The following is a 13,881-nucleotide window of genomic DNA, read 5'->3' as shown; positions in this document are numbered from 1 at the left end:
AGTATGGCTGCGTTTAAGGAGACCTAAAATGACAAAATAAAAATTAAATTATTAAACTAATGTTTTTTTACGTTTCTTTGTAAATATTACGCTAATTAATTAATTTACTTAATTAAATATGCTATTAATTACTTTAATATACGCTAATTACATTTATTGTTTACAATTACAACAAAATATTATTTAAGTTAAAAAAATCGTATGCACGTGATCGATTATAAAGAAATTGTAATCGATTATATGCATACTAATTTCATATGTCTTTGTGTCAATATTTTATACTGGCAACAAAATGTTCTTGAACGGAAAAGTGCCACTTTGATCCCTTCTAGCAGGGAAGAAAAGTTCCCTTTTCGAATAGGTGATGTGAAAAAATAATTTCCATTATGTCAATATCCAGGGAGGAAAATGAGGACTACGTTTATATCGAGAATCGATCGTCCCCTATCCTCTTAACAATGTTCTGCAACTGCACATTGCTTTCAATGTCATTCATATAAATGGCTATTCCACATAGTAAAATTCATGATTTTCGTAAAACCCATGTAAAATTAATTCTCAACTTTATCTTTTTCCAGTTCAGAGATCACCCAGCTAATCTCAGCTTCCATCTGCAACGTGGCATGGCCGGGCTACGAGCAGTGCTCGCAAGTGCAATTCTCCGTGCCGCTGGTGTACGAAGACGAGGAGGAAGGGACCCGGCTTAACAGCACCGACCTGCAGACCATGTGGGAGACGTACGCGGGCGTGGATCCCTTCACGGCCAGGTTCAGGCAGATGGGAATTGAGGTGAGTCTCGAAATAGCTCTGTAGATGGTTAACAAAGACAGTGTCTCCGTTTCAAGAAATCTAGTGGAACACCGAGTAGGAAAAAGATAGTTTAATAATACTACTGTAAGCATGAGCTACTTCTAATAGATATATATTATCATTTTCATATAATTTAGGCACGCAAACATTATATTCATACTTTTAAAACGCCGTTGTGATTTTTTTTACATTTTTAACTTTTTACCTTGGTCATAATTAAATTTCTATGGAAATCGTCACACAATCCGCTACGTATTTTTACAAAAAAAAATGTATGACTACCTGCTTTGAAGTGATACTTTGTAGAATAAGGAATCCCTAAATTATATGAAAATGATATATCTCGCCCTAGTTGCTAAGAGTAGGAAGAAATATAGCATAGATCGGAATCGGACCTGGGGAGCCGACCATTCCCCCCTCCTTTTCGGGGGGTGGGCACGGTACGATCTCATGGCTATCGGGCCAAATCAGCTTTGTTTGACCTTAGGAACAATCGTGATCGTGCCAAGCGGCATCGCCTGAGACAAAAGTGCACACTCACTGCACTCACATAGCCTACGAATTCAAGTTAAAAAAAATATAAATTTTGAAAGGCTTGGAAACGATTGAATCTACAGAGACAATTCTAGTCTCGTATTGTAGCAAATTTAGTCTAGGTACCTACTTTAAAAACGTTTTGAGAAGGTACTATCAAAAAGTAGTCCTTTAGGGTTATAATCGCCCAAATCTAAAAAAACGACATTTTCGCGTTTTTTTTTCGATTTTTGACAAAGTTGCGTTCGGCGCTCGAGGTCTCAAACTTGGATTATTCATTGAGCCAACATCATAAGGATCTTATCTAATTTCCATAGAATTTTGAAATATTGAATTAATATAATAAAATGTAATGTGATAATTCGTAGAAAAATAAAATAAAGCCAATATTACTTTCAGGGTACACATATTCATGAAATTTTGAATGATATTTCAGTTTGAAAATTCTATCCGGGTACGGGAATTTTTGTGTCCATGGGAATTGGATTTTGCTGGAATTGGTTTTCTAAGAATAATCCTTTTTAAACTATGTTTTATTATTAATCAAAAGTAAAATAATAAACTTATAGGATTATTATTAAGGACCGATTTCACTATTTGCATCATCCAAAAAAAACTGATGATTCAAAAAACCTAACTAATGATGTTAAGTATCTTTCTGAATTTAATGGGAAAAAATGTTATTTTTTAGTTTGATTATTATTAATCATCTGACTTTAAGAAACATCGTCGTAGTTAATTCTAATTTTATATAATGGAATATTGTATGAACATTTGGACAGCCTTTATGTAGGTTTGTTTAAAAGTGGTCTTTTACTAATATTTATGAATAACATGTTTATGAATAGCATGTATTGTTTTGGGTTGTTAATAAGTCGGGTATTAGAATCGTAAGCTTTAACGAAATAATTTGTAAGCATTCGTGGGTTCGCAGCGAATTAATAAAAAAGTGATATTTAGTATGTATTTATTAAAATTCGTGTAATATGTGGCCCAGTTGTAATTGTTCCACGATATGAGACATAAATAATGATGAAAAACATATAATATCCATAGTAATAGCGTTTATTTAATAAAATAAATGATGATTTCAAATTCCCGTGCCTAGAAAACGAGGCATGGGAATTGGATTTCGTAAGAAATAAAATCGTCTAAAATCCAGTTCGCATTTTACAGAAATACTACTTTATCCTCAATATAAATATAGAAAAGGGCTATATCAAACGAGTATTTGATATCGAATAGATATTAAACATATATACAATTATTGTGGCCATCGAAATTAGATAAAAATTGTCGCCCTACCGGTTTTTATAGGTCTGTCGTAAATTTTTAGAAATTTCAGTGACTTGTCAAAATTATACCTATATTATCTGTTAGAAGACACATGACAGAACAAGAAAAGGGAATTGCAGTACAAGTCAAAGCTTCACGTGTGATGTTGATTTTGGCTTTGAAAATTTTCGACAAAAAATTACTCTCGACCTCGGACAAAATTTAAACATCGATCACGAGTTATTTACCACAAAGAAGTTAATGTTTTATATGCTCAGTAAATATTATCTAGTTTAAGTATTTAACATTTAATTTAATTCAATTATTTATTTCAAATAATTTTGATCCATATAGTGTTAGTAAGTACAACAAAACATAAAATGAATTAATTAAGCTTAATTATTAAACTTAAATTTAATAAGTGATACTAATGTACAGTTTTTAGTAGGAATTTTCATTATACTTACTTCAAAACAGATTCCGGACAGGGCACGGTAGTAGTAATTTGAGCCGTTATCTATTTTTAAGTGTACCCTAATAAAACACAATATTTTTAAGTGTACCATAATAGTGTACCCTAAAAACAATTTAATCAGTGAATTCATGTTGACCGCGGTGTGGAAGTGTAACTTCTTTATGAAAAAAAATTATCTGATGCTACCTTCCGATTTTCATCTCGGACACGAAAAAAATCGCGTTCAGAAAATTACCATAAAGTCCACCAGTACCAGTCTGCAAAAAATCAGAACTATTTACCGGGTTTAACGCAAACGAACCCCATTACAAAAGGCCACAAAGTTATTGAATTGACGGGAACATTGGCTGCCACCCTATTTGCCGTTGATCAGTTCATTGATTTTTGATTGTGTCTCCCATCCTCAGATCGGTAATAAATGCAATATTGTTCGTATTCCAGGAGTTCTCAGTGCCTAACGACGGCGGTGTGCTGACGGTGTGGCTTGTGGTTGCGCTGGGCGTGGTGGTCTCGGCCGCCATGCTGGCGTTCGCGCTCTGGCGGTACAGTTGCTTCGAGGACTACTCTAGGTATATTTACTTCTTACTCGCTATTACAAACTTCTACATTGTGTGATTGTTCTATGGCCCATTACGCATAACAGCTGTAAAAGCCATTAGAACAGCCAAATGAACCTTGTTACGCGTCGTGGGGCAAAGCTCTGAACTTGTAGCAACACATATTATATTATGTATGTATTTCTACGCAATGATGCCGTACGGAAGCCCCTGCAACCTACGTATACTGGGCCTTATCAGGTGATTGAACGGGGAGACAAGTTTTTCAAGATCCTTATTAAAGGTAAGCCAAATAATGTCTCCATCGATCGGCTCAAGCCCGCGTACATGCTAGGCGAACCCGATCTTAGTCCGGCTCCTGATCAGCAGCTCGCAGCGCCACAGCCAGCAAAGGCCGAACGCAGAACTCGCTCAGGACGTGTTGTACGTTTCCCTAGTTACTTGTAATCGACCTAAAGGTCTCCGAAGGGGCTGATGTAGCAACACATATTATATTATGTTTCAAATAATTTTATTGTTAATATTAGTTGCCCGCGCGCCGCGCTCCCGCGGCCGAGCGATGTACTTAAAAGTAACGGCACATCTTCGGGCGCATTCGTGCGCTCCCGGTTTTTCTTGCCAGATCAGTCGAATCCGCTACACGACGCCGGAAGGCCGCGCGCAGGCCAATCGCTCTCGCTTATGTTTTAAATACGTTTTACATGTACTTTTCTGTATTTCTTCTTCTATGGTGTCCTGTGCTATTTTCTTTCTTCCGTACTGTACTGACTATCTTCTGTGGACTGTGTTTAACCCTTAATAAACTTTATAAACGTTAAACTGCGTATATGTTATTTAATAGCTCCGTTGCTATAAACTCTATCAATATCCTTGGTAACTGTAGTGGTTAGATACATTTTTAATTTTTTTCTCTATGAACTATCGAACCCAAAGAATCATAAGATTCAATCAAAATTCACAGTAAAATTGTAGCACAAAGATTTTTCCCTAAATTGTTTCATTAATCCTTAGAGGAAGTGATGTCAATTATCAAAAATTATCAAAATTATTACATATTGCTCTTTAATCTTGTTTTATTTGGAGTTTCATAAGTACTTAAGTTCGTCATTGATAGCAGCAATCAACAGTGTTTGTAAACTCTTCTTTGCCGTAGTTGCATCATTTTTGGTAATATCTCCTCGTTAATTTCTAATTAAAAAAAATTGTGTTTTATTATAGCAAACACTGGTTTAGGCATTTTTTGTGCAGAATAAATTTCATTATATACTGCACGCAGCATATAATGAAATTTATTCGCACCAGGATTTCCGTGTAATATAAGTTACATATATATAACCAATGTATGTTTTGATGTTACTTACCTCTAATCGCGCAAAGACGACCGGACTTATTTGGGTGAGGAGCTGTTCTTAATTTTATTTTCGCTAGTTATTTGACACTGAAACAAACCAGACATAGGAATGTTATTAAGCCAGCAAGCAGGACTACCGTTTAGATTTGTTGTGATTTACGGACAGAGCACCGTTTAGATTTGTTGAGATTTACACATGTTTCGGAGAGCCTAGGCCTAGGTCTCATATCTAGATATTACATTTTAGTCAGAAGAAAAGTACCTACATGAGTAAATATTTTGTCGTAAAAATATTAGTTTAAGTAGATATGTCGCACAAAGATATAAATTATATTTTATATATTTTTTTACCTTATATATTTATTTGCTTGGTTCCAGGATGTCCGCACACACCGATACAGACAGCCTTTACGAGAAACGCAGCTCGGGTCTCTACCCCACCCCCCACCAGATGCTGCCGCCGCTGTACGCCGAGAAAGACTATGATTCCGCAAGAGGTAAACCTGTTTATGTATACTTCTTTCGTATCAAACTTCCCTTCCAAGGAAGCAGCGGTGCTTACATCCCTGTCCGTTGCGTCTCTCAGGTCAGATTTCAAACACGCCAGCATGTGCGCCACGCTTGGCTTGGCTTGGCTTGGATTGGCGACCTCTGATACTATACATACAGCCACATCTGTACCTACGCTTGCAACTCGCTAGAGTATGGGCAGTATGTACTAACATACTGTTTACTTAAAAGTATTTCGGGATTCACTGTGTTGACAGATTAGGGACTAAATATGCATATAAGTAGGTACACAACTTTCTTTGAAGGATTCCTGTGTTACGGGTTCTTCAGTCGGACGTGGTGAACCCACTGCTATTTCAGCGTGCTATTATTTTGGCTTTATCAATAACGTTTTTGTTCGTATAGGTACACCATGCTCGTGAATAACAAATACACCGACATTATAACCTACTTGGCGAGCTGCTAAAATAAAATATACCTACCTACTGGGTGATCACGAGATCTTGAGGCCAATTCGTACTTACATTTTTATCATCATTCGCCATCCACCACACACATCCACCATTTTGTCATCATTCGCCAGTGCGACTCGTTTGTGCCAACGAACAAGTATTACGAGCGAAATAAACGCGGGAATGATGGCAAAATTACATCATTTAGATATCTAAATGTATGTTCGAATTGGCCTCCATGATCCTAATGATAATAGAAAGAAACAATTGGTTGGTTTAGCTATACTTAATAATAATTATCTTTGAATGTTTCAGTGGACATGGGTGGGTTCACTAACCGTAGTTACGCGCACACCGACATGTACGATCTGGACTCCGACGAGGACGCCATGCCTCGCGACAGGTAACCTTATGCCTTCAGCTCTAGTGCACGCTTGCTTGCCACTTTCTAACTTACAAACATAACGAAGAGGACATTATGATTATGATTATTATGACAAATCGCCAAACGTGAACTATGCGTTATTGAAGAGTTCCGTTCTGATCATCATCAGCAGTTCCACTTCATCAAATGTCACTTTTTTAAATGTAAATGCTTGATTTGTCGATTAAAATACTAAAATCACTATATGTATGCCTTTAACATTTGAGGAATCCCTCGATTCCTCATGGATCCTATCATCAGAACTGCGTTTTGACAAAAACGGAACCAATCTGTTTGTATATACTTACAATCAAAAGAAGAATTTTCAAAATCGGCCCAGTAATGACGGAGTTATGGAGTAACAAACATCAAAAAAAAAACATACAACCAAATTGAGAACCTCCTCCTTTTGAAATCTTGAAGTCGGTTAAAAATAGGTATAAGATCGAATATGATAATGCAGTTATCTCATGAAATACATTCACACTCGCAACTGCCAGTTTATTCTTTACGATACGTATACGTATTACGATGAAACTAATCACAGAGTTGCTATGGCCACATCCGGTCTCCATCATCAGATCAGCTCGATGAAAGGTTGGTACTAAAATATTGCATTGTCACCCAGCTTACCTAAGTCCTAAGTAAAGTTTCAGCCCCATGGAATAAGTGGAAGTATGGATATAATTTAGCTGCAAGATTTGATTACAGACAACGGGACAGGTGAAACTAAATAAAAGCTTACAAAACAATAGTATGACCCCGGTCGGGAGTTTTGTTTTACGGAGTGTATTCTCAAAAAAAAACCGGCCAAGTGCGAGTCGGACTCGCGTTCTAAGGGTTCCGTATATTACACAATTTAAACAATGTATTTTTTATGTGAAACGTAAGTGAAATGTCTGTAAAAAACCTGTAGGGGTCGGATCAAAAACTAAGTGATTAAGTCCGACTCACGCTTGACTGCAATTTCTAATAGGTTTCCTGTAATCTATAGGTAAAGATCTATTTTGTTTATTTTTATTTCAAAATTTTAGACCCAGTAGTTTCGGAGATAAAGGGGGGAATGATCATTTTTTGCCTATTTATCCTAAAATTATTAAAAAATATATATTTGAGATTCACACAATGAGCTCTTTCATTTGATATAGTTTGAAAAACTTTATTTTTTAATTTTCTCATTTACCCCCCAAAAGTGGCCCTCATGTTTAAAATTCATTTGTTTTCGTTACATGTCTGTCTTTGGGTCACAAACTTACATATGTATACCAAATTTCAACTTAATTGGTCTAGTAGTTTCGGAGAAAATAGGCTGTGACAGACAGACAGACAGACAGACGTTCCGTTTTTTCCTTTTGAGGTACGGAACCCTAAAAAAAACGGACTATAGCTAATAGCTCCTGTTATGATGTTATTATCACTGAACCCAAATGTTTATTTGGTTGGAGAACAAATAAACATTTGCGTTCAGTGATGTAGCTTGTTTTGTTAATGTGCGTGACTACAGTCTTTACTAAAGTAGTATTACCATCCGAATAATTTAATTGGGACTTGTGAAGTGGTATGAAGTAAGAGTTTTTAATTCCACACGTAGAAATAACTTGGTTTAAGTAACGTAGAAGTATATCTAGGTATAAAGGTTTGCTTAGTTTGTTAATCTGAGTTCTCAAAACCGCTTTGCTGTGGCTTTGCTGATGTTAGCGGGATAGCAAGCCCTATGTGACAGGACAGAAATCTCTTGTTTTTTTGCTTTATTTGTGTGTGTAATTAATTCCAGGTACACCACAGACGTGTAGCCAACTAACCACTAATAGTTACTAATGCTTGCATAAAAACTGGTAGGTACGCATTTTTACTTTTCATAGGAGTGTAGAGAAGAGAGAGTAAATGCGAACAAGAGAATACTTAATTCAAAATGAGATAAAATTTATATGTATTTGTAAGTTCGAATCTGCTCCCTCGCTAGCAGTTTATTATATTGGTATGGGAAGTACCTATTGTTAACTTTTTTCTAGAGATTATATTCGAATTGCGACTGCAGCAACGGAAAACGGGCAATGTCACTGTCGATTTTCTTGATAAATTGCGGTGCCGCTATTGCCGCATTGCTGTCGCGATTGGAACGTTCAACTCCGTCACTCATTTTGTCAAGGGGATTGACGATGACAACTCCTATTTTCCGTTGCTGCAACGTTCCAGTAACAGCACTGCTGCAGTCGCAATCCGAACGTTACCTTTAAGCATAGCGATATTTATTTTTCCTGATGTTCGTGTCGAATACAGGCGAATTAAAAAAAACAATCAAGTAACATCCTTACATTTTTACATCGGTTTTCTCACTGAACGCAATATTTCTAGAGCAAACTATATAAAATGTAACATCGATACCATTGTTGGGATTCTAGTACAATCGGATTAGGTCTAACCTCGAAATTCTTCCAAAGATATGAAATTTGGTACTATGTATGTTAATTAAAGGTCTCTTTTTCATGTCCACACTATTTGACATTTGGGGACCTCTAGGAATCGCAGCCATCTTGGAAAATGTGTACCATCCTGGAGAAATTTGCGTTTTACTCTAAATATACGTTATCTATGAAAATATGGTGTATGGCAACATTAAAGCTTATTAAATTCTACACAAAAAAGTCCTCGATATCTTTGCGGAAAAAATACATCTTGTTATAGAAAATAATAGCTGAATCCATATTTAGCGGCTATACCCTTTCAGGGGATATTCTCTTAATAGGAAACTTGTAGGAATATGAATTCCACTTTTGTCTATACATTTGTACACGTTATACCCCAATATCAACATTTTACTCAACTGCGACTTAAATAGAAAGTAGGGTTATGGGTTTAAATACTGATAATCAGTACATCCTGTAGCTCAGGATACTGGACGGATTTTTTTAAATGACATATCGGTAGATTCCCCTTGCCCTTCACAACCTGTACATATACACCTGTTTTATTAAAGAAAAATCAATACAGCTGCCTTAAGAGGACGCCGAATAGTAAATCATATTACCAACATACATAGTACCAAATTTCATATCTTTGAAAGGATTTCGAGGTTAGACCTAATCCGATTGTACTATTCATTCATTCACTCTTTTTACTCACTCCCTCTGAATTGAGTTCAATAATTATTTCATTAATCTCCATTACTATTGTTGAGTTGTAGAAATAACGATTGTTCATATTTTTCAGAAATGCCGGCATACAACCGAGGAACCGAGGGACATCTTCAGTGTATGAATCCCCTTAAAGAGGTAGATAGATAATCCAAGAGATTAAGGTGTTGATTTGTGATTTTACAATAATTACCCGTACAAACGTAACCAAATATTACAAATATAATTTGAAAAAATGTGTACCTATGTTTTTCATTGGTTACATTTGTATGTGAAATAATATATATTAATAGCGATATTAAAATATAAATAATATATAAATCGTTATATACTTTATCGCAGTAAAACTTTAGGGAAATAGAATTTAAGTGACCTACTGTTGTTGTGATTTTTTTGACATTCTGTTACAAGATTTTTTGATAAGTATCTTCTTTTTCTTACAAATAAATTTTGAAATGTTTTTTTACCTATGATTTTTATTTTATTTTCCCAATTTTCTAATATTTGTACTCCAGTATCAGGCAAACTGGTTGGTTATTTTGAAAAACAATAGGTAAACCTCATTTTTACGCCTAGTAAACTCTCCGTTTAATATTAAAATAATTTTAAAAGGGTTACTCACGTATTTGGTTTTACTTTGATCTGACAGGGTTTGTAGGAAAACTTTCCTAACGGAACGACGTTTGAACTGAAAATAAAATAAAATTGATCGGATTTTTTTAAGGGTCGCACCCTAATTCAACGACATTTAGACAGGTTACCTGATTTTTGGACATTTATTTACACACGGACACAGGTTTCAGAATTTCAGTTGAGAGGTTGTGCACAGAGTTTATATAGAGAAGGTTGTGAACATACATACTTACATTTCAGAATAACATTTCCTATATTTGAGTATTCCAACTGAAAATCTATATCTATACATATTTTTATGTCTACGTATACTAACTAGGTAAATCATTTAAAAAGAACCAACTTAATAGGTTTCTGGGTATCATTCATGCGTTATTTCTTAACATCGTATAATATTGTAAATATATCTACGTACCACATTTTTCGTTTATGAGTTGAAACTTAATCAGCTATATTTATCATAACTAGGGATATTATATGTATAAAATATAATGATCAAATTAAAAAATATATAAAAAATTCTTCTAATCGTAGACGAGTAAATATTTAAAATGTATTATTTAATGTAGGTACCTATATTTATTAAATATCCTGAAATATTCTTCCTCGTACTATTAGTAAATCTGAGAAATTATTCATTATTAAGTATTTTGTAATTCTAGCTATCCATGGCATGTTTATTTGTTAGTATCTTAGTTAGTTTAAAAAACAAATCTAGAATTTATCTAATGTTGGTATTATATGTATAGTAGTAGAATATAATTGAAATACTACTACATTATTGTTAGCTTTCAGTTTTAAATATCCTATAACAAAAAGCACCGATTTCTTTATAACCAAGTCTGCGGTAAATTCCGTAGATACTAGATACAGCACCTTTGCATACAAACTTCTATGCAGGAGGGTCATTATTCTCTGCAGCTACATGAACTTATTTTCTAACAACAGAACGTTATTGCTAACTTCTTCGATAAAACAGCGGTTGCATTTAGTTCCCGCAATTATTACCAGCAAGAAATAATACCAAATATAAATGAGATTATTTGTTTTCTGCTAAAATATTATTATGGTATTAATATTTCGCAAGACGGGCACATTTTAGTGGCTTGGCGGAACAGGCTTTAGGTTACTTTTCGCCAAAAATAGATATAACTTCGTAATAGATGGATACAGTCTAAGGAAAAAACGTGCCTCGAAAATCACGAAAATTTGATTCCAAAATACATAGCAAGTGACTGTGAATATCCTCTTTATAAGGGTAAACAATAATTAATCAATTATAACCCAAAATAAGAATAGTACATCAAGTTGAAAAAAAGTATAATTTTCTGTTACATTCAACTACAACTATTAATAAAACAAACAAAAAACCAGACTGTTTACATATATTTTTGAAATGGTATTTTCACCAGCTTTCATTTGGTACTCATATTGTTATAGTAAGAAAAAAACAATCAAACAACAATAGCGCCCGCTAATGAAAAAAGGGAGGGGTGGGGCTGCCTTTTTTCTTTAGCGGGCGCTATTTTCAAAATTTATATAGCCCATATGAGATGTGGTTGAATTCGTCAGAATTGTATTAGTGACCTAGGCTCAGGACTGAATGCACTGATACCAAATATGTCCATATCTGCGACATGAGCGAAAATCGATTTCCAGAAGACTTCTAGACCAAAAACCGCCGCACTATTTTTAGAAGCAAGAAGTTTTGCACAAAAATGTCTAAATGCAATCACAAGCGCAAAATCGCTAAATGCAAGAATCAAAGCAGCGCGTCAAGTGACCGACGGACGACAATAAAATTTCTTCGACCTGTTCGATTTTTTTAAATCGTTATTGATATGATATAGTACATTCTCGACATTGACTGAAGCACACGTGACTACTTAACTGTGAGTAGAGTCAAGTTCGTATCAAGCCTCGTATTTACTATTAAAAAAATTGTTTATGGACAATGTTGGTAAACAAAGTTAAGTTATCCATTATGGTACGTAGGTGGGTAACTTCAATATTTTTATCTTCATAATTGTATTGTATTTATAACCATGTACTATGTGTTTCTAACCTTATATCTACTAGTATTATTCTATAATTGAGAACAGTAACCAGTATGTACTTTTTATATTGCTCAATGCTACTTATACCTAATAGGTGTATTATATAATTCAGAGAGAGTCTCATTGTTTTAAGTTTTAAAACTAATTACCCTAATTATTACTTACTTGACTTAATTTGTTATGACTTGATGTAAAAAGAAGCATGTACTTATTAGTAAAATTAGTTACGAATCTGAAACTGAATCGGACCTATACTTGGATATACTTATTTAACAATATAAGTATTTATTTTACTGTTGTTGCCTCAAACTCAATTATCGTTCATATCAAGTAATTCCATGAAGGAAGTTGTACCATTTTCTGGTTTCGTTTTTGTTATTTTAGTATTTAATTATTATTTGATATAATAAACTTAATATCTCCATAATTTTCAGCTGCCCTGTGCTATAACTGCCTCCAAATTACATATTATGTATAGGTACCACACTTTCAGTTGAATCCTTGTATACTTACACAAGCCTTCCTTGTATACAAGCCTTCTTGAGCTTACCGTGCGATTTAGTCAATTTGTGTAAGAATGTCGCTATAATATTTATTTATTTATACTTGTATTTTAACTTTGTCCATATTCCGAAACTGCTGATGCGTGTTATACATATAATCATGTTTTTGCGAAGCTTGAGCAAATACTAACAGTGCATTTATTGATAAATCATGAATTATTATTAAACCAAAATCATACAAGTTGATGAAAGATACGAGTAGACACCTCTTGTTACGGTTCTTTGGTTACATAATATATATAAGGTTTTAAACTTTTATCAGAAATCTAAATATTACATAAAATACATGATCATTCCTAAATAGACATGATGTAATATTGATGTCACTTCATTTACCAAACAAGGTGTACTTAAAGGGTGCCCTATATAATATATATGTTGCTGTTAGTATATCTAAGGAATTAATTGAAGAGGGCGATAAAATTAAGTACTGAAATTGTAAATCGGTATTTTAACGTGTTATTTATATATAAAAGTAGAAGTGCAAATTATTATGTTTATGTTTAAGAATGTATAAAACATGTCTATCAAACGCCTCTACAATGTTTTTGTAGTTTGAGGCATATCCATATTTAGGAGGACAGCTAGGTACCTACAAACAGCAACACTTCACTGTCCATCGGTGTACCTTATGCCCTTTGTAACAAGGTCCACCGATGGACCTGATTACAAAGGGCATTACCTTCTTCAAGACATCTTAATTGAAAACTCATCTCATTAAAGACATGATTGTTGTTGCTATCAAATGACTAGTACTAAATTTATAAGGAAACGAATCTACATATAGTACCTCTTACATGCCTCGTCGTTCTGTTATCTGTACCTACAGTCAAATAATATAATATATGCCCCCTGAAAAAACAACCAAAACTCAACATTTTTCGAAAGATTAAATTGTCCATCATAATAAGTAACTGTGTGCTTTGAAATGAATAAAATAAAAACCGGCCAAGTGCGAGTCGGACTCGCGCACGAAGGATTACGGAAAAAAACAGCAAAAAAATCACGTTTGTTGTATGGGAGCCCCATTTAAATATTTATATTATTCTGTTTTTAGTATTTGTTGTTATAGCGGCAACAGAAATACATCATCTGTGAAAATTTCA

The 13,881-nt window shown here is 34.3% G+C and overlaps 1 protein-coding gene across 2 annotated transcripts in view; it reads left to right on the top strand.

The window, feature by feature from the left end:
* Positions 1 to 9,988, top strand: part of LOC134752812 (FK506-binding protein 5-like) — a 35,967-nt gene extending 25,979 nt beyond the window's left edge. The window contains exons 5-10 of one of the 2 annotated variants that reach the window (XM_063688572.1): positions 579 to 789; positions 3,536 to 3,663; positions 5,381 to 5,499; positions 6,280 to 6,367; positions 8,163 to 8,223; positions 9,599 to 9,988. In XM_063688572.1, coding sequence (XP_063544642.1) covers positions 579 to 789; positions 3,536 to 3,663; positions 5,381 to 5,499; positions 6,280 to 6,367; positions 8,163 to 8,181 — 565 coding nt within the window. In that variant the 3' untranslated portion in view covers positions 8,182 to 8,223; positions 9,599 to 9,988. The remainder of the gene's footprint in view (positions 1 to 578; positions 790 to 3,535; positions 3,664 to 5,380; positions 5,500 to 6,279; positions 6,368 to 8,162; positions 8,224 to 9,598) is intronic. The other variant, XM_063688565.1, reaches the window with a different exon arrangement.
* Positions 9,989 to 13,881: the final 3,893 nt, after the last annotated feature.

The sequence above is a fragment of the Cydia strobilella genome, chromosome 2 (assembly GCF_947568885.1).
Source record: "Cydia strobilella chromosome 2, ilCydStro3.1, whole genome shotgun sequence".
NCBI classification, from domain to species: Eukaryota; Metazoa; Arthropoda; class Insecta; order Lepidoptera; family Tortricidae; genus Cydia; species Cydia strobilella.
The sequence above is the reverse complement of the archived record's forward strand: the minus strand, read 5'-3'. Positions and strand labels throughout refer to the sequence as shown.